This window comes from Argiope bruennichi, chromosome X2, assembly GCF_947563725.1.
Source record: "Argiope bruennichi chromosome X2, qqArgBrue1.1, whole genome shotgun sequence".
In the NCBI taxonomy this organism is placed as follows: domain Eukaryota; kingdom Metazoa; phylum Arthropoda; class Arachnida; order Araneae; family Araneidae; genus Argiope; species Argiope bruennichi.
The window spans coordinates 63,055,383-63,078,286 of NC_079163.1; the positions used below are offsets into that span (position 1 = coordinate 63,055,383).

Consider the following 22,904-nt stretch of genomic DNA (forward strand, 5'->3'; position numbering starts at 1 on the left):
AAAATGCTTTATTCGAGATAATGATTATTTTATTTTTATAGACAATTAATTAAAGAATAAGAAAAACCTGAACTAAAGAAAAAATTTGGACTCCTTCTTTAAAAGCAGCAGCTTCCTTTATCTGAGATAGATATATGTATGTTTAAAAGAATTGTATCACTTCTTTATCAAAAGTTAAACAATTCCTCATATATGTTCCATATGACTGGAAGATATCCAGGCATATGGTACTCAGATGAGTCACGTCACTGACCCTCGAAAGCACATGGATATAAAAACTGAATGACTGGACAGCCGCTACAACAACACTGGAAGGAACTATGGTTGAGTCCTAAGGACCATCACCGGTCACGGTACAACCCATCCCTAAGGAAGTACGTCCCATCATCGATGGGAGAAGCCAGACCCCCACCTTTTAGTATGCTCACAGGGGTGGTGAGAATCAACCACCAGCCGGAAGCTTCTCATCCTCAATTATGAGGTGCCCCGTGAAATGTGTTAGTTATGTAAACAAGCCGAAAAAAATGACAAATGAATGGAATGGCATTGCTCGAATTATTTAAACATAGAAAATACAATATGATTCCATTTCTTGACAACAAAATAAACGGATTATTACAGCCCCATTCTATTATGTTAATATTTTTTAATTCTCTTCTTCATGCTGTAACGTATTATTTAGTTTAAAAAAAAAACATTATTTTTTTTTTACTTAGAACGAACTATTATGTCAAAGTCATCTGCACATAAATATATATTAATACTAATTTCCTTATTTATCTTCATTTAAAAATGTCAGATAAATCAAAGTTTTTATTGATTTCGAATTAAATGTGATTACTGAAAAAATTAAATGCTTATTAGTTTTACTACATTCATTTCAGCATGCTATATATTACGCCTGCTGTGATAATTATTCAAAACAAAGTTAAATGCTTAATTACTTTTCCCAGAAATGATAACTCAATTTGCAATGACAAAGACAATCAGTGATATGAAAATTAGATTTTGATGAAAAGAAATATTATTATGCAGGAACAAGATAAAGAGCCATTTTCGATCTAAGCAGAAGAACATCCACTTCTTTTCGCTGCGGAATTATTTCTAAGCCATTATTTCAGAAACCGGAGCTAAAAATTCGAAGCCTTAATATGAGAAAGGAACGTCGGAATGCAACGAATTTTTTTGTGTGTGTTCCTTCTCTTTACGAAATCGTTGTTATCATTAATAACCTCGAAATTTTTTGTCGATCCAAACCACTCGGGTAAATCAAATTTCAGGAATGCGAACGAAAACGGATGAGAATTTCGTTAAAAATTCAAACCTTCACATAGAAGGAAATAAATAATCGGATATCATGTCACGCAAAATACATTTTGCTATTCATTTGAGTACAAATTCCTTCAAGCAAATATTCTTATTTGTTTGAAAAAGAATTGAGAAAACGTATGATATGAAAGTTCAAACGGAAATGCAAACAAATTATACCCTATTTATTTTATTTCCTCTGCTACTCGAAATACGCGTTGTGCAAAACAACAAGTTTTAAACTACTTAACATACAAATAGACTGTATAAAGTTTGTTTTTGTATAGTTTATTCTTAATCATATGTGATATCTTTATGATAAGTTTAAAAAAAACATGTGTCATGTTGTTAAGATAACTTTATGAGGCCCAAATTTTTTGTTGAAATTCGGTTGTTTAATGTACCCTTTGTGCTAACGAATTATCGTCAGATAAATTGATTCAATAAAGAAATACTATACTTATGTTTTCTAATTCAAAACGTATGAATGATTCAAACGTATGAGAAATTATACCCTATTTATTTTATTTTCTCTGCTACACGAAATACTTGTTGGATAAAACAACAAGTTTTAAACTAATTAACATACAAATAGATTTTATAAAGTTTGAATTTGTTTTTGTATAGTTTATTCTTAATCATATGTTATATCTTCATGGAAAGTTATATAAAAACACGTGTCATGTTGCTAAGATAACTTTATGATGCTTGATTTTATGTTGAAATCATGTTGTTTAATGTATCCTTTGTGCGAACGAATTATTGTTACCTCAATTGATTCAACAACAACAAAAATGCTATATTTCTTATATTTTCCAATTCAAAACGTAATTTTTATTTTAATTCAGACATGATTTATTTCTTATCGAAAAATTAGTAATTTAAAATGAAAATTAAAACAAGTTAAAAGAAAATCTAATTGCCGAATCGAAAAATATAAATATACTCGTATTCGAAAGCTGAATTTAAGTGGTAAAACGCGAAAATGACGAGTTTATATTCATAAAATTGTTTAAAATCTCTTTTTGAGTGTTAAGATAGAATAGAGTCCAACTCACATAATCCTTTCAGACAGTTTTTTTTCCTAATTATTATATTTTATTTTATTTATGCATTTCCAATTTTTTGCGGCATACGGCTTTGTCAAAAGGATGAATTATGTCATAAAAAATGGTTATGTATTTGTAAAGAAGAACCATTTCCCAAATAAAATGGATGATCCGAAATTCAAGAGTTTAATGTTCACAAAAGTGGCATCAGAAAACTGTTACGGAAATTTTAAAATATTCAAAATGTTATCGTGTGCAGAACCGCACGTCTTTAAACATCAAAGAGGAATATCAGCAATGGAATATGGATAATGGTCAATGCCATTCTCGGCAATCCCATAATTAGTGCGCAAATTTATTTTCATCTTATAAAAATATGGAAAAGGTATGGAAATCCTTTCTATCACAAGAATATTATGTAAAGACATTATTTTACTTTATGAGGTACGATGGTGTCATAAATTGTAGTGGACTGTTCCGAAAGATCTTTACGTCATTCATACACGATCAGTTTCAATCCAAAGATAAACAGACGAGGTCTTTGAATTTTCTGATTACCTGAATGGAGGTTCTGTAGGTACTATATTGATAATAATGGCTGTTCCTTAAAGAATATCCTCGGTTGAGCAAGCTATTTAAATTGAAAATATGCATTTACCTTTTAGATCTCTTAATCTATTTTATTTGAGTACTTGTGGGTTACGATCGGCAGATGATTTTCAGCATTTCTTCGCAACTTGGAACTAAATCCCAGAAGTAAAAACTTCACCATGAAGATTGGAACTCTTTCAGAATTGGCTACACCAGCTCTATAAAACTGCTGAAATCGGCAAGGTCCCACATTCCGAGTGATGCGATAAAAATCGGTCGTTCTAAGCAATTTTTTTAAAAGATACCTATAATTCCCTTCACTAAATCGACACGTGTAGAGAAATCCCTATCCGAATCTCATAGTATAACCCATCCCCGGGAAAAATATTTATGTTTTTTTTTTTCTTTCTTTTGCTCTTGTGTCGTGTTCTAGATTGACGTATCTCGTTGCACCTTGCTTGAATATAAATTATTCCACCCTGGATAGAATAAAGAGAAGTTAAAGGAATTTCAAAGTGTCTTCTCTCAGAGACAAAAAGGACTACCCGATAAAATATGAATGTGGATACAAAAATTGAAGAAAGAAACAAAGTCTATTGAAAAAGGAGCTCTCAAAGAGATAAAAGATTGCTATTTGAACAAATACCAATACTCTAGGATGGATATGAAAAGCAACTCAACTGCCGGTGACAAATATTCTTCAAATATGAAAGTGCAAATTTCATCTTGTAATCCATTCCCTTCAAATAGAGGAAAGAAGAATATTCTAGACAATAAAGTTGTTACTATTCAAAACTGTAAGAATAAGTAGAATTTGGAATTTGTAATACTGGCTCATTCTCTTGAAATTTTATTTAGGATGATGCTTTCAAGCAGTCTGCTTGTTTTGCCCCAAGAAATAATCTGAAGCTTTAAAAAAATCTTAAAATAGTAAAACTATCAATTGTGGAACTTCAAAGTCTGAAACAAACGTTTCGTGGACATTTCTGGAAGCTATCAAAAGACAGTGTAGATCTTGTTTATATTGTAGTAAATGATGTAGCAGAAAATGAAGTGGTACCGATCGAAGTGTGCAATAAACTTCATGCAAATGACAATAAAAAGCAATACTACCTGTTGTTAGTAATACAATTTAGAAACAAATATCCGGATTTATAAAATTCTAAAGGAAATATAAAAGGAACGGAATAATAAACTTGAAGGAAATACAAAAAGCAAACCGTAAATCTTTTTTAGCTCCATAGATTTGTTTCACGGGTAATAAATCGAAAATCCTTGATATCGGAATGAAATGGTTTATAAATAATGTTAATTTATTTGAAGTTAGTTTAATTCTAATGTCCGCTGAATTTCAAAAATTTTAACAACGTTAATGAATCGTAAAATTTTAATTAAAATATTTTTAAAGTTACAGAAATCCTTTTATATAAAGTAGATCAAAATAGCAAGGAGCGTCCTATTGAAAACTAACAAAAAAGTTATTATCATATTAATATAAGAACCTCCATCAAATATATAAAGTAGAGGACGGTGTAATACCAATCAGTAGGTCTGCGCAGATCTGTTTTCTATAAGGATAGGATAGGAAATGGTTTTGGATCATCTTTTACATGTTGAAAGGGATAAGTATTAGAATAATTTCACCAGTTTTTGTAAAAGCATTCTTAGATATCGAAAGGTATTGACATTTTCTTTATAATTCCAGGCCTCCAGTTTTTAAAAGGAAGACTCTATCTGAAAAAGCACCTTTTATCTGAAAATATTGTAAGAACCAGTGCTTTTCAATACAACAAGCTATTTTTGAGTCTATTTATCAAATTTTATCTGAAAAAATACCTGTTAAACTCTGTGTACGAAGCACTAATAAGGTTCTTGGGACTAAACTCAATTAAAAGCAACTATTGTAATTATTTTAAAGGAAAGCAGAAAAATGAAAGAAGTAGGGAAATCTTTTGGAATCCTAAAATTCTAAAGAAAAGATAAAATTTCTGCAATATAAACTTTAGGAAAATTAATTTCGACAGAAGGCTGTTTTGTCAATTTTCCAAGAACAAAAATTCTATAAAAGCACACTGAAGTTACCTACACCCAATCAAATCAAAATTAATTTCAGTAAATTGAAAACAACAACCGCTAAGAAATGATTGGCATTATTTCTTAAAGTTACTTTGTTAGTATCAAACAAAATCCAAACTGACAAGCATATAAACCATATTGATAATTTAATCTAAGAGGAAATCAAAAGTACTTAAAAAATTTACAAGAAATTTTTGAAAATTGGAAATTAATTGAAAAATGGATTTACGTCGAAACCAAATTATAAGGATGTCGTCGAAACCAAATTATAAGGATGTCGTCGAAACCAAATTATAAGGATGTCGTCGAAAACAAATTATAAGGATGTCGTCGAAACCAAATTACAACGATGTAAAAGCCTCCGAAAATATTGGGGCGAAAAAGATGAAGCAGCTCTGAGCCTTAGAATTCTAGGAAAATGTGAATAATGCATTAGTGGTTTGTGCTTTCAAAGTTGCACAAATCAAAGCTTTGAAAATCATTAGACGATAATGAGTTTAGTTAAACATTGTTGTGGGGGTAAAAACTGTGATAACTTTAACTTTATTAACTTAAATTCGTTAATAATGTTCATTAAATTAAGGATATTCGTTGTTTTAATAATTAGTCCATTATTTAGTAAAATATGCGAATGTTGGATAAAATTCGATTAGTATTTACAGCTATGTTTATAGGGTTTCTAGGTGCTTTTACTCCTAATTCAGTATTCAATATATATATATATATATATATATATATATATATATATATATATATATATATATATATATATATATATATATATATATATATATATATATATATATATATATATATATATATATATATATATATATATATATATATATATATATATATATCATAAAATAAAGCATATTTGGAATAAAACTGATGCACATAACGCTATACGATAACTATAATAATAACTTCCAGGTTGCTTCATCAGCAGGAAAACTTGAACAGACGTCTGTCAATTTGGATACTAATTTCATGTGACTTTACGTCTCTCCTGATCAACTTCCTATTCAGTGAATATTTCATTAGAAGGGCAGTTCTCAGAAGTTTGATACAACCATAAAGGTTCCTTACATCGTTTTGATATAAGCTACTTTGAACTGCATCCTCCATAAACAAGATCTTCAAGATTCTCCATTATTCTGTGGATGTTAAGGAAATATATTTCTAGCTATAATTCTTTATTTTCATTTAGGATTGCTCTAGTTCGATATTCTGGTATTCGCAGGATAAATGCAGATATTATTTAACTTCTAATCGTTTACCATTTATTAAAAAATATTACTGATTTTTTAATTTTTCTTTTCTTGACAATCAGTGTACCATGATGTTTTTTCCGAAATTTCCTACCTTATATATCCTGTGTTCTGATTTGCACTTCTTTTTATTTTTATTTTTCATGCTGAAGGTTTTTTTTTTATTATTATTATGTTTTATTATTATTATTATTCATAGAATATTTCAGTAGAAGTGTGTTTCCTTCTCAAATAAAATATTGGTTTTCATTTGTCTAAATCAGAATAATGTAAAAGAACTTAATGGTTGTACCAAATTTCTGAGAAATGGACTTCCAAGTAAATATTCTGTGGAAAAGAAGTTGATCAAGTGAGACCTGAAGTCAAATTGAGAAACTTAAATTTATAAGCTGAGAATTCTTTTCTGTAGTCGTAAAATTTCCTAGTTGTGAGCTGATCAGCTGGCGTGATGCATAGATTCTTTCTTTTATTACTGATGCAAAATGTAAACGCAATGAAAGAAAAGTTGGGGAACTTTTTCACATGAAAAGAAGTATCTGAGAGACATATGATTAAGTACAATCCGTTTTTTCCCCCATCTTCTGCTATTACTGCGCATGTGATATGTTTGTTGAGAGTGATGGTATTTTCAGAGCAACAACGCGAATGAATGTTTCAACAAGTGAAGTTATAAAAAAGTCAACAAGCCCTCCTTTCTTCTACCAATATTTTTGCTTAAATATGCTTTTTCCCCCAAAGGTAATTGAACAATATTATAAAATGAATGGGTTTAATAGAATGCAGATCCATTTAAATGTTTTGAGAGAAAAGGTCTAAATTACTTTGAAAGGGAATACTACTTGTAAAATTATGAGTCATTACATTAAATATAAACAGTTTAAAGCGAAGTTCTTCGTTTCTGATCCAATACTTTGCCTCAAATAGATTTTAGGATGCTACTGCCTTTGACACAGTTGATACTGATCTTGTTGGACTTTTGTATCTGATATCTTTTACACATGATATCAGGTACAAATGTACAGAATGTAAAAGAATTTTGGTAATATTCCAAAATATTGTTAAAGAAGTTGATATCTTTCAAATTTCTTGTAAATTCTATTCATCAACAGCCGTCTATTGGGGTGGTTGGTGAGAGCGGGCAGTTAGAACTTTAAAAGAATTATGAAACGAAACAATTTTGAATAATGAAGAACTGTTGCATAGCAAAAATTGAAAAGTGAGAACATTAAAATTGAAAACTCAATATGGTGTTTTCATGTAAGCAGTCCAAAAATTATTCTTTAGAACCCCACTCTAATGAATTTTTAAATTGTATTTTGAGGATTCCAAAGGTTATCTGACCTGTCGTTGATGATCAGCATGTTCCTTGATCTTTCGCCTGTACCTCGGAAGCTCCTGACAAAAAGTAGTACAGAATACAGCGGTGTAACTTTGCGTAAATATGCCATCCTTTCCTCGAGATACCAGAAGATGATATCTTCTTAGAAGAACCCAAATATTAGCTTTTCTAACTAGATTATTTCTATATATAAACTATGAGACGAAAAACTTACCTTGATCCCGTGATTTTGTTTTAGTTTTTGTAGTATTCATATATATATATATATTGTTAATTAATACCTTCTATACCTTAAAATACATTCTTCAACTATGACAACCAAAAACGAAGTGAATGCACGAAAAATATAAATACTTTACTAAGACAGAGTTATACATTAATTATTACTCATTTTTTTTTAGAATGAAAGAATTGCTGCCTACGTATTCTACAATACAAATTTCTACAACAAAAATCTTTAAAAATAATATTTATTTGAAGTTTAATGATAGTAATTTATTTAGATGATTTGCTATTTCTACATTTTATATCATTTATATTTACTATTAAATGAATTCTCATTCATATATAAATTTATGCAATACATTTTCAAGAGCTGTCTTAAGAATTCCATCATTATTCAATAACTCGAATAATCACGGAACTTTCATTATTATTTATTAAGCCTTAACTAGGAGTTCTTTCCAAAAATTTCAAATTCAATAAAAAATTTAAGTTGTAAATATTTCTTTATCTGTTCAGAAAGAAAGGCCGTTCACAAATTCATCATTTGATTGTATTTTTGTGGTATGAAACAAATCACAAGAGAACCATCTCCACAGTTATCAGCAGTTTTCGCAAAAATTGTTCAATCAATAACAGGATAGAAATACTTTTGTATCTTTTGCAACACGATATAGGACCAAAGTTCAGAAATCAGATGTCTAATTATCAATAATTTATACTGTAAACATCATTTTCAACATTTGTTACGGATAAATCGTTCGCATCGTCATAAAATTGTCATTAAATCCTTAATCTTCTTGAAACATGGAATCAAGAGCCCCCAGCTGTTTTAATTTAGTTTCAGGCTAACATCACATTATATTGTATAGAAATAAAACAGACGAAAAAGTATATCTGTTTTTTCGAAAGGAATATAGTTTTTTTATTTTTATTTTAATATACCTCGGGCCACGTTTCCACTTCTTCTGAAACCTAATAAGATGGTGGGTTGGATAAAAAAATAAATCAAAAGATTTTATTGCTCTCGGAAGACACAGTCTGCAATAAATCATAATGAAATGAACTAAAGTAAAAAAGCTAATATAAAGTGCAATGATAACAACAAGTCTTAACAAAATAATTTCGATGCCTCAAAGATTCTGAAAAATGGCTTAGATGAAATTAAAATATTTTCATTGACAAATTAAATTTAAAAATGCATTAAAATGTATTATTACAATGTATTATGTATTTATTAAAAATGTAAACGCAAAATGTAAATGTATTAAAAATGTATCAATGCATTAAACATGACATTAAAACATGATTTTTCTGCTGAACGTTGCAGGAAAACGTTTACCTACAGCTCAAGAATTGGCTGTGAAAAAATAATATTTTTTTAGAATGCATTGTTATTTTTCTGTATTCACAGTAAAATCAAAATGAAGTATTTGAGAAACGAATTTTAACATATTAACTTTTCATTGGAACTGCCAGTAGTCACACTAATCAACTATAAGTAGTGTGAGTAGTAATCTTTAATCACAGAATTCCTATAATGATTCCTATAATAAAATTTTATTTTTAGAGTGCATTGTTATTTTTCAATATTCACAGTAAATTCAAAATGAAGTATTTGAAAAAAAGAATTTTAATATATTAACTTTTCATTGAAACTATCAGGAATCACACTAATCAATTATAAAGTAATTGATTAGTGTGAGTAGTAATTTTTAATCACAACATTTCTATAATGATTTTTGTATTCAAATTGTTTAACAAATCAACTACTGATAAAAAAAAACTATCCACAGAAGTTTTCAGATAAATCTTGCAGCAATTCATTTGCTATTTATTTGCACCTTAAGATGTTTAACCGATATAAATTTCTTAAAACATAAAAAAATGCTTTTCGGCTATTTTCCGTTCACGCTACAATCAATTCAAACTTTATGAAACTTTGTTGTTTCCATTTCCTAGTTTCAAAAAAACACAAAAGACACTTTATTTCAGTTTTAAAAGGAACAGTAAATTTAAATTTGTTACCACCCTTCCGTCGTTTGAGAAAAGTAACAAAGGAATGGTACCCTCCCCAATCAGTAACGAAAGGCTTTGGGAGTGCATTTCTTCTCTTTTCTGTATTTAACACAAAGAAGGATATCTATCTTATTTTTTAGAATCCCTTAGACTTTCTCCAAACGAATCCAAAAATAAAGTAGCAAACGAAAGAATTTTTTTCCACCAAGTCTTATTATGAATCGCTAATTTAACAATTTCTAAATTATTTGAACTGTGATTTCTCGAAGCTAGTACAATTGGGAAGTTTCAGAAAAAAAAAACAGCTTTCGAAAGTACATAAAAGGGTATAAAATACCGCCTTGTTTGTGTTGATTTGATCTATAAATAAGAATCCCTTAGACATTTTCCTAACGAATCCAAAAATAAAGTAGCAAATAACAGAACTTTTTCCCCCTCAAGTCCTATTATGAATCACTAATTTAATAATTTCTAAATTATCTGATTTCTTGAATCTTTGAAACTAGTGCAATTATTAAGTGTAAGAAAAAAATCGGCTTTTGAAGGTACATAAAAGGATATAAAATGCCGCCTTCTTTGTCTGGATTTGATCTATGAATAAAAATATGATTTCTAATAAAATGCTGATTGACTCTAATTATACATACAATTTGGTATGTTTACTGTCACAAATCCTGTCAAATAAATTCTTACCCTGACATTTCTTTGAATGAAATTACTAGCATTTAAATCTTTAAATCAATATCAATTGGTTACTTCAGTCTTGAGCAACATTTTAAAAACATTAATAATTTTAGCTTTATAAATAAATCGAGGAATTTTGCATTGATAATGAAATCAGTTTTCTGTCTTTTGTGCTACCATTTTAATGATATATTATAAATGTTATGTTAGCAAAATGTATTTTTTATATGAAGCTAAATTTTAGTAACTGAAAATTGTATTTTTAGATATTTAAATATCTCGATTTCAAGCAACATAAAAAAACATAAAATTATTCATTCTAATTCATCGTCCTAATCTTGTGGATATAGTTTGTGCATTTCGAATCATGTTTTTGCTTTCTTAAAATTATGACTATGATCTAAGACATACTTTTGTGCAATACTTTTAGTGTCCTAATATTGAAAATTTTTACTTTTTTCATTTATATTTGGATACATACAACAACAGATTTTTTATATTAGTGTTTTCATATTAGTATTATTTCATCTTCCAGTTAATAAATTCTATTTCCTTAAAATACATCTCTATACAGGTATAACATTTAATTGACTGACACAGCAAAAAATCTCCAACCGACGTATTATAAAAATTTTACATTTGGCAAGCGGTTTCTTCTTGGTAATAATATTGATAAAAACTAATTCAAAGCAATAATCAGACTTTTAATAAATTAAAAATTAATAGAAATTTCCTATTGTTTCTGCGATAACTTCGTTGTATACAGTTACACAAATTTATTCTTTAAGCTTCTCACAACATCTTCCAAAATTTCTATAGCTTCATTGCATAAAGTTTAGAAAATGTGATAAACATAGAAACTTTCCATACTTTAAGATAATTCGGCGCACTACCCTTTGAAATTTTTTGTTTTGTTTATCTTGATGGCTAATTTCATAGCCGTTATAAAGATCTTTCACATTAACTATTTTGTTCTTCATGTAATTGTTTACATATTCTTAAACTATAAAAATATTTGAACCATATTATCATAATAAAACCTCGAATTGTGTACTTTTTACGAGATGTGACTAAAGTAACCTACAACTTTGTAACAGTGTTTTTTAATAATCGTTTTAATAATTTTGAATCGTCATTAATGTATACAATAATCCATTACATATAAACATAACAATTACAAATTTATCTGTAAATCAGTTAAATTTGGAAATACTACTTATTTTAATTAGAATTTTCATTCCTTATTGCTTACAAAGTAAAAAACAAACAAACATATCGAGTGGTTTAATATTTGATTTCGAAGTTATAAGATCAGAGGCAAAATTCTTTTAAGATTTAGATAAATTTGCTTTTATTATGATACATCGAAATCTCGCTTAGATTTCGAAATTCGCTAGGTAGCAGAATATTAAAAATTAAACATAATAATAGCTTCAGCTTTTACATTTCATATTTTATATATACGTTACTATTGAATGAAAATTCATTCTGGTTTCTTTCATAAATAATTGCCGATGATTAGAAGCCCTATGATTGGAGGTGAGATAACAGCTGAAAGAATATTTATTAAGTTAAGAAATATTTTATTATTTTATCACCATATTTATATTCTTCGATTCTTTTTTTAAATTTCTTTATTAGAAGTGTTTACTTAATTGTCTTTTAATGCTAAAACTTTCTTTCAGCAATAATATTTAAAAAGCCTTTTCGTGAGTTACTTTCTTTAATTCATAATAACGAATAATCCCAAATGTAAGCTATTCTAGTATTGCATTGTCACGATATGGAATATGCATATTGAATATCGTGACAAGAAATTCTTACAAATGTTAGTTTAATTCCATACAATTCAACAAGCTTGATTTTATTCAAATGTCAAAGCTCCTTACGTTAATATTCAGAATGACGCGTATGTTCTGAATATATACTTTTCATACTGAAACATAACTGAATAAAACTTCCATCAGAATAAGTTTTTGTCTCAGTTAATTCACGATATGTTAGAGGAAAATAAAAGTTTTATATCTTCTTATTTACCCAATAATCCTGGTAATAAAAGCACATAATAAGAAAATCAAGAAAAAGTCTAATATTAAGTTCAGAATCTGGCGATAGATTCTGAGAAAATTTCTCAACTTAAAACAAAATTTGTCCTACCTGGTTCCTCCCCTGATTTTTATAAACAGTGAATCAGTTTTAAAATTTTGCAAAACAAGAACCTAATTTTTCTCTAAAGTAAGATGCCAATTCTTTTGATATAAAGCAAGCTAAAAAGTATGTAGCAAATATCCAGAATATCACCAAGTCTCTTTCTTTTGTTCCTCTTGACTCGAAATCTTCAAGAATTATTACATTGGCAATTTCCTCAAAATTACATTCTGATACTGATGATGAAATGAGTACTTCGAATGCTTCGAAGGATATTTTGGAATGCGACATGAATGAAGAGTTGGATGAAACATTTGGAGTGCTTTAACTCCCTCCCTGTTCATTACAGCGCAAAAACAAGAAAAGTAAAACATCCCAACAAAGTATAAGAATATATAACATCACTATTTCTCCTTCTATTGATTTTCAATACGAACTTCTGTATTTTGTCTTCTTACTCGTGGATGGGTTTTCGACGTTTTTTTTTTTTTTTTTTACTTTATAGATAATGCATCATGCTAAAAAAGTAATATTTTTATTTAAAAAATATAAACTAAGGACAATGGAGCATAAAATATTCTAACAACAAATTTATTCCAGAAGACGTTTACTTTTTCTATTATATTTACTTTAACATAAAAGAAAATATAAGACACCTCATGTATGGTTAATAGTGTGTAAATGCCATTTTTATATGTGCGTGTCATTCGCACTTTTATTTAAGCTTTCAGAAACATATGAGTAGATTATATAACTATTGAAGCTTTTCGGGCCATTAAATGGTGAGAAAAGAAAGAAAGATTTTTTGTTTGCATATTCCTTATTGGAGATTTACATTTATTAATACATCTCATAGAACGAGATCTCTCCAAATATTTTTAAATAAACTTTAATTAATGTGTTTTATCACTTATGCTTCTTGGTCTTTTCTCTTTTAGAAAATTTTCTTCCAGTATAGGTTTTCGCTCAGGGGAATTTTTTTTTACATTCTAGTTGCGAAAAAAAAAAATAATCAAGGTAATTTTTAATTCTAAACATCATATTAAAAGTGAGATTAAAAGCATAACAACATTAACATCTAAAAGAATACAGAGATGAGGCTTATCTACCTTCATCTGATTTTGTCCATGCCCACATTGAATATTCAAATTACATATCATCATTTGAGAGCCACTATATTAAATAATAATCACCTTAAAAAAGCGCATAGGGAAGTTGCATAAGCTGATAGTGAAATATTTTACAACTGCAATTTTTTAATAACTTTAATTTTCTCACAAAAGAGGGGGCAATATATATCCCGCCGCATCTCAAGGAACTTCAGTATTCACTGAACCCTTATGTTAACATTTGTTACATCTCATTTACAGGGAAGGATAAAATTTGTTTCCTTGTACATTTCCTTCAAATGCCTGGATGATATGTGCAATTCTGGTTCTAATAAGACTGTTCCTCAATCAACTTCAAATTTGACCCCTTGTCACAGTGTTTAGATGGATGTCATTCTCCTTGAAAAGTGTTTAGATGGATTTCATTCTCCTTGAAAAGTGTTTAGATGGATGTCATTCTCCTTGAAAAGTTTAAAAACTGACCATCCGCATTCCATCAAAAGATGTTATCTCTTTCAGGGTTTGTAGATCATAAAAAACAGAAATCCGTTGTCAATACATGCGTTTATAATTATTCAGTTCCGGCAAAGAAACCAGACTCAACAATTTGCTAGTAGATGCCGAAAATATCACTGACAAAAAGGGTTCCCCTCTGTTGTAGATTCCCACAGAAAATGAAATATGGTCTTTCTATTGAATATATTCAGAAGCTTACATATATTATTACATAATAAAAAAGGCTGTGGGAATTAAGGGGAAAATTTTCAAAAGCAGCAGGAAATGACAATCTGAAAGGGACTCTCGGATATTCTGAGAGAATGTAGTATATTTTTATCAAAACGAAAATAAAGAAAAATTAACAACATGATTTTGCATTAATTGGGAAATTTCAAAAATTAAGAATTATATATTAGTTATTTTTAATATATTTTAAATTAGTTACTTATTAGTTATATATTAGTGGTTTATTAGTTAATTATTTTAGTTATTTATTTAATTTATTTTTTTGTTATATTTTAGCAATTTCGTTATCAAATTCAGGTTTTTCTTTATCGATACAATTGATCTTTTGTTCATTGACAACCAAAAGCAACTGATCCACAAATTCACGGGCCATCCTCTATTGGCCGACAAAGCGTTGAAGCAGTGGAACATATTTATCCCTTCTTTTTTAGTTTCAATAATTCATAAGGAAATTGCATTTTTCCTCTTAACACATTGCGCTCATTAAATCTTAAATATTTCATAAATGTATTAATGTGAACAAGCATTTCTGCAACAAATCTTTACTCAGAAAATCATTTTCTTTCACTACAAATAAAAAAAATTCATCATTTGAAAAGATACGAATTTAAAATTATTTTAAAGACATTCTAATTAATTTTAAATATTATAGAATTTTTTTTAAAATAGAAGAAGCATTTAAATATCCATTAAAATAATTTTTGTGGAAAAATGACAAAGACAAGTTTATTAATATAAAAAGGTGATAAAGAAGCTATTCTTTTCCTCTCAAAGGGGTAAAAGTTTGTTTATATATGCTTTAAATTAAATACACTTATAACGTGAAAACGTTCCTAACCGAATATAAACTTTCTTCTCGAAAACAAACATTATTCTTACCTAAAATACCAAGTCTGTAATTAAGAGTGATGACAATAACCTCTCCAAAGCCAGCGAGTATTGTGCCGTCATACGGATTGCCAGAGCTCCACTCGTATGAATCTCCATGCAAGAAAACAATTGTTGGGAGTCGAGATCCGTCTCGTTTTTCTGCAATTAGAAAGAAACAATAAGCATTAGTGTATGGAGATAGAAAAGAACTGGGTTTATTAATATTTCTTATTCAAGTTTCTTCCTTTTTGGATTTTCTCATGCTATTTAAAAATAAAATGACTTCCGTTTAAAATCATTATTGGTAGATAAGTATCTACGGATTATTCGCTGCTATTAATCATTCATTAATGATAAATAATTTCAGTTAGACAAATTTCCAAAGCATCCAATGTTTGTCGTTCACCAGTGTTTAGGTACTTTGTTTTGTTGTTCCTATTTAAGGACAAAATAGTTGTTCAAATTACTATAAAATTAAAAGCTATTACACGTGGTTGACAAGACTTTTTTGAAAGTGACCCATTGCGAAAAAAACCTGTTCAGCGTTGAAATTCATAAATAAATAGCTGTTCAGGATAAAATGTATTAGAATGCTCAATAAACTCAATATTTGAAAGGTTATCAACGGTCGGTCAAGTAAGAAACTATTTTACAAACTCCAAAAAGATTTTTTTTTTAAAAAAATAAGAAAAAAAAATTTAAAAAATAATAGTGCGAAAACTATTTAAAACAAAAACATTCTCTTGCACAGAACGAGTTGAATTGAAATTGGAATTTCTGCTAAGTAATTATATGTTATAATCAGCAGCATTTATATATTCTACCAACAGATAACTGCTAAGGGCCTTTTAACTATCTGTTATATAACGTTGATGGGCCTACAATAAGGAAATTCAAAGATTCATAACTTGGTTAATTTGGATCTCAAAAGAGTGGAACATTTTTTTAATTTAAAATGTTAGGATGTCAAGAATATATTACTGAAGGTGGCTTTTAGCTTATTTAAAAAATAACTAAAGCATTAAATATCCAGTAAGCAAAAAAATAAATTGGTTATATCTAGAGCCTACAGCAGCTTCCCCTTTTCAGCCTCAGTGGTAGGAGATATTGTAGAGGCCTGAATTTCTCTACTCTGTTGCATGGGCTCTTGTACAAAACTACCATTGTCTGATGTCTTAGTATTACGGTGCTCATATTCTATATCCTCTGACACTAAACATTATTTTTCCCAACTTATTGATTTCATAGTTTCCAAGGCTGGAATTCTCAAACGTAATGCTAAGAAATTGTCGACTGAAATTGTCCTAAAGATTTTATATTATGCTCATGTTAGATCTTGTCAGGAATATTGTACCTCTATTTGGGTACTAACTACCGTAACAAAATTTAAATTATTGAACATATAAAAAAATTTTTCTTGTGACGTTTGCTTTACAAGAAAAATTGGTTTTACCCTCAAGCTATATCTTCTTCTTGTCTACGTGATTTTTTAATTTGCCAAGTTTGTGTTGTAGATGAAAAGTTTCCTGTATTTTATTTTAATAAGGTTATCAGTAGTTCAATCGATTTCACTGTATACCGAGCTCTACAGACTTCTCTGAGCCTTTAAAATCTTTAAGGTTCCAGAGCACATTTACAAATGTTTATTCTAAATTATATTATATTAACAGGTTTACTTTGTATAAATTTTATTGCATTAACAGGTTCACTTTGTATACATTTTATAAGACTTTGAACAGGATCTTTGTGGAATTTGATATTCATCATATGACTCTTAGTGTTTTTAAAGCGACTTATTCTCAACGCTTAACTACAAGTTTTTACTTAAACTATATTATTTTTTTAATGCTAGATTACTCATTATTTTCAACTGTACGTATTGAGTTGTTTATATGTGCTCATGCTTAGGTCTTGGTATTGTGCTTGTGTGTGTGTGTGTGTGTGTGTGTGTGTGTGTGTGTGTGTGTGTGTGTGTGTGTGTGTGTGCGTGCCTTGCTAGGTGTTTGTATTTTAGGTATGTATTTGAGCTTTGTAATTTTGTATTTTCATTTGTTGTTTTTTTACTTGTTCATCACGGCTTGTGTTCTTTACGTGTTTTGGGTTGATACATTTTGTAAATGGAGTCATTTCTGCTGTGTACTTTTTTAAATAAATAAATAATCACATGATTTCATCAACTGAACGTTTTCATCTTCTTCCTCTTCTATACAATCAACTAACCTCAAGACTACCATCTGTCATGGGTGAAACCTTAACATACATTGGTAAGGATTTAAAATCTGTCAAAAGATTGAGATTTGGTGATAAGCGTTTGAAAACTGTCTCCGATGCGCAGACAAAGTCTTTTTTTCTCTTAACCTTTCTGGGCATTCCTGTTTCAGTACCGTCCAAGATGGACGACTCATGTTAAATGCAACTCTATTAAAAAAGAGACAGAAACTGTTGTTACGATGTGCGTCGTATTTCTCTTTAATACAACGAAATAGCAACTAGCATTAACTTTGGCTTTTTGCAATGCAAATTTAAATCATTAATAAATTCTTTGTTTTGTATCAAATGTCTGAAGTCGAAAAGGCAGCATGAAAAGTTAAAGAAAAATGGATTTGATATATTTTTCATTAAGCTGCGTTTTAGATCACTGTTGTATAAACTGTCAGCGCTCGCATATTTCTGATTTATGTGTATCTCTGTTGGCTTATTGAGAAACATTTCAGATTAATTTTAGTTATTGTACTCCTAAGACCACAAACTGGCTTCAAAACTATAGTTTACCTCTGTATTCTCAATTATCCCCTCTTAAGTTACTCAGATCCCCGCTACCTGCTGTTATACTTAAAGAGGAATAAAATTTCGAGGATTCATTTGTTTATCATTAAAAAAGCTTCAGACAAAATACATGATTTTAAACACAAATTAAACAATATCCCTGAATCATCATCATCAGAAGGAACTACATTATTTACAATGGTACCATTTCTACTCATTTCGGAAGTATGTCTGCTAAACTTGTGCACATTCTCTCAAAATCATACTAGCTACTAAAATCATCTGACATGTAATAACTTTTGTCTTATAATAAACTGCTTAAACAATGCTGATAAACTGCTTTAGTCTTTTAATAAACTGTTTAAACAATTACTGACAGCAGCTTAATCATCTAAATCCTAATGACAGGTCAGTCCTGAAAACTTACAAAAAAAATGACCCTCCTTCCTACCAATTCTTCATCCACCTGACACATAATCAATGTCGTCAACAGCTCAACCTCCGATTAAGAAAAAAACTGATATAAGCACTTTATACGATATTTTTGGCTTATAATATGATCGAAATAAAGGATGAATAACAAAATGAGGCAAAAAATGAATGCTCTGAGTGACTTATTTTTTATGGTATGTTTGAAACGCCATGCAGCCGAATGGACATGACTCTGTAGAAAAAGCAAATACGGTTTCAATTTCTTTCCCTCTGTGAACCATGGGTAATCAGTATCTCTAGTAAAGAAAAAAAAACAGGTAGAAACTATTCCAAATTTTTATGCGTTTCGAAAATCCTACATGTTATCACATGAATGGAAACTGGTTTATCCTATATGTCCTTCGCCTGTGTGGATAGCACCAGAAGATATAAGCAGTTACTGTTGGATACCGAAAGATTGAGAAAATTCTAATCTTCGTAGCATGATATTGTTTCCTACTTTTTTGTTTAATTTCTTTTTCTGAATTTACATTTTATTCTATAGCAGGAATAAAGTACGCAAAAAATGCCTTTCATATCATCTCAATCTCCTTGCTTATAAATAAGATTGCTAAAATAATTTACAGATTTATGTAAAATAGGCATATCAGTATTTTTTTAAATTTATTCAGATTAAGGGATAAAATTATAGGAAATTAAAAATTGTATCTCTAAAAAGCTTATCTTTTTAATTTTAAAGTAATGTAAAATGAATTTCGTATAATAATTCACTCCGAAACTCTTCAGGATAAAATATTTAAAAAATTGAATTAATTTTTTATTAGGAATGTATACTGCAATGTACAAATATTTCCTCACCTTCTAAACATTATTAGATTTAAAAAATGAAGTCTATATTATTAATTTTCCAGCTTGCGTAGTTTTCAAAAATAAGCATATTATTAAATTTTCATAAAAATTGATGCTCTTTAGTTATCTGTTTTATGTCCGTGATTTATTTGCCAATTTATCTGCATATTAGTCAATGATTTTAAAATTAACTTACTAAATTTTAAGTATCAGCAATAATAATTTTTGTATTTAATTTTCTTACCTTCTGAGGGAGACAAAATATGTTTTTTTCATTTAGTTTAGTCATATTAAAGCAACACTACGTTATTTTAAGACAGCCCTCGTAAATATGAACATCGGACAAATGACGAGGACGACACCTGGAATGGAACCCACCTCCTAAACTTCCACACCATCCATCGGAGAGGAGGGGTTGGCCCCGACGGATTTAGCATGCACCAGGCCCGCTTACACGATGGTTCTTCAATGGAATCAGGTCACGAACTGAATCCCTCCGGTTCCTAAGCCGAGATTTTACCACCAGGTCACCGCGGCCCTTTTTTTATTTAGTAGTAGATAAAAGGAAGAAAGTTAAAAATTGATTAATCGCACATATTAACAAAAGGATTCTTTCTTCTCTGTTTTAGCACAGATATGCCTTTATATGGAAAGTCTCTTAATAATCTATATAATAAAATAGTCAACAATAAGTAGTGATATAAGGAATAACTCATGTATCACCATTTAAATATCTTCCGTTAAATGAGTCAATATAAAGAATTTTGAATTCAAACCTTCTGTTGTGCTTGTTAAGAGCACAGTCAATTGAAAATGATACTAAACATAGTGTTTGTACATTTACCAAACCAATGCACTAAAAAATATAAGATATTGAGAAGTAGGAGGAGATGGAGGTTTCTTCCATTCAAACGAAACATTTTTTTGTGTTCCTGGAAATTTACAAACCGATCTGGTGGCGATAAAACTAATTCACCCATTTCACAAAATTCGAAACTAAGCCCTGGGGTAACTCTCTGCCTTTATTATTATTATTATTATTTTTTTTTTCAAAATTCAATTTACTTTATATATTTCTCTAGAAATAAACATCTATTCTCTTTTGCGGTAATAAGTTTTTTCGTCTTGCAACTTTATAAATACATAGATAAATAGTCACTTTTTAAAAATCAGTTTAAATTTAGCCATTCAACTGATTTGTAGAGAATTTTTAAAATTTGCAATTCCCGTTTGTTTTCACCATCTTAATTTATACTGAAAGAAGTCGAATTGAGACTTTAAGTGTTACAAATCTGTAATGTTGCTTCCCAGCACGGTTCTTTCAATCACTTGAAAGACCGTTATACGATCAGGATGTTGGATGCTGATCGGATGCGCAATCAGTGATTCCCAGGCTTGGCAACAAACTTGGTAACCATTTGGTGATAAAATAGATAATACGGGAATCTTCCAGGATTTCACGATAGAGCCAATAGTAACCGAGATATACTTGACTTTTCAAGAACCCTCTCTGTCGTGTCTCGGGAAGTATAAAAGACCACGCGACCGAGCTGGAGGCAATGTTTTGAGTTCAACTCTGGTTAATAGTTGAACGAGATCTTTCACCCTGAGTGCTTCGAGCTGTTTACCATTATTGTCCTGTTTGTGAGAAGTATTGCTGTGTATTGCTTGTGTGCGACTCGGCTGTGTCTTTGTTGTCTGTGTATCCGTGACTTCATGTTAATAAAGTCGTCGTTTCTTACCGATGCCTGTTGACTGTGCGTCTCCATACATTCCCCACAAGCGAACCCCTTAACTTTAAGGACTTAGAGGAGGAAGTGCCGTAACATTAGTGAAATTATCATCTTTGGAAACTATCAAAAGCAGTTAAAACATAGTAACTAGTCTTTTAAGACATTATAAGACTAGTTAAAGTAAGAATAAATAAAGTAAAGCAAATAGAAAGAAAGTAGGTGCATTTTTATTCCAAGTAAATTTCAATAAGCTAAGTATTCATTACATAACACGAAATTAAGTTTAAATGAATTATGAGTTTTTAATTATGATAGATATAAAAAGTTTAACGGGTTTTTTTCTCCCTTAAAGAGTAGAATTAATAGTTTAAATTATATATAAATAAACTATACACAGAGCTATAGATTACTTTAAAAAATATAATACAAGCAATTTTATGTTTTTATTTTCTCAGACAAATTATATATTCCTATATTTATAGATTTTGTAAAACGCTGTATATGTTTATAACACAAAATGTTCAATTATATTGGTTTTTTTCAGGAATTAAAACAATTTCGCTTCATATCATTTAATATGATATCGGTAAAACAATGTTTGATTAATATCTTAAACAAAATAGATTTAATTCTTATTCTCTTAAATAAATTTGCATTTAACTTTCTGCTTAAAAAAGTTAAATGAAAACCATTTTATCCTACATTATTTATGAAGATAACAGTATAAATTATAATCAATGGATGTAAAAACACGTAGTCAAAAAATAAAACTATGTAATAATCAAATCCACCCATTAATTTCTATATAGTTGCCCCGATATTTCACTTTTTTTTTTCTGAAACAATAAATAACATTCTAATATAATTGCATCCGGATTTTACATCCATTGACTAAAAAATAATAAGGGTACTAAATATTATTTTTACAGAAAAGAAATCTTTCAGCATGATTCTCGTTAAAATAAGAAAGTTGCAACAAAATGAAAACAAAACATTTAAAGCTTATTCTTATTAAAATAAAAATCTATAAGGATTAATATAAGATATCTCTTCAAAAACATTATTTAAAAATTGCATTGCAAATAAAATTCCACATGATTTTAAAGAGAAAAATAGTTTTCTTTTCTATATATTCGCTTTTCAGAAGTTTTAACAACACGATAACATTGTGATACATTTCAAAACACGGTCCTACACAGAGATCAACAACACAGCCTTTGCTTTTAAATCTTATTTTCTCTTCGAATGAGCTTTCCCTTCTCAGTTGTTTAAAGAAAGCATAAGGCACATTTTCGCGCTGATTTTCTTTTTCTACAACAATAACTTTCAATATGTGAAGGAAACTGACTGCCAATTAAGCGTGATACATTCTCAGACCCTTTAGGGATAACGTAGTTGCGAATATCAGTACAGTACTTCCTTCTTCAATCAATCGTTTAATCAATTTTATTTGAAAGCCGAATTAATGTAAACTACCATTGTTTTTTTATATAAAAGAATTCCACACCGTGTGATTTAGTAAACTTTGAAAAGTCTTTTCGTAATATTTTCTTCACTGATTTCTTGTTACAGGATTGTGAGATAAACATTGATTTGATTTATCCACTCCAACCACGGTGTTATAAAATATTAACTGTGTTATATTCCATCGTCACAGCAGAATTTTCCATCTTTGATTCATTGCTATCATATCG

At 29.2% G+C, this 22,904-nt stretch overlaps 1 protein-coding gene across 2 annotated transcripts in view; it reads right to left on the minus strand.

The window, feature by feature from the left end:
- Positions 1–22,904, minus strand: part of LOC129960584 (neuroligin-4, X-linked-like) — a 264,029-nt gene that overhangs the window by 60,852 nt on the left and 180,273 nt on the right. For both annotated transcript variants that reach the window (XM_056074076.1, XM_056074078.1), the window contains exon 2: positions 15,440–15,589. In XM_056074076.1, the coding sequence (XP_055930051.1) occupies positions 15,440–15,589 (150 nt within the window). The remainder of the gene's footprint in view (positions 1–15,439; positions 15,590–22,904) is intronic.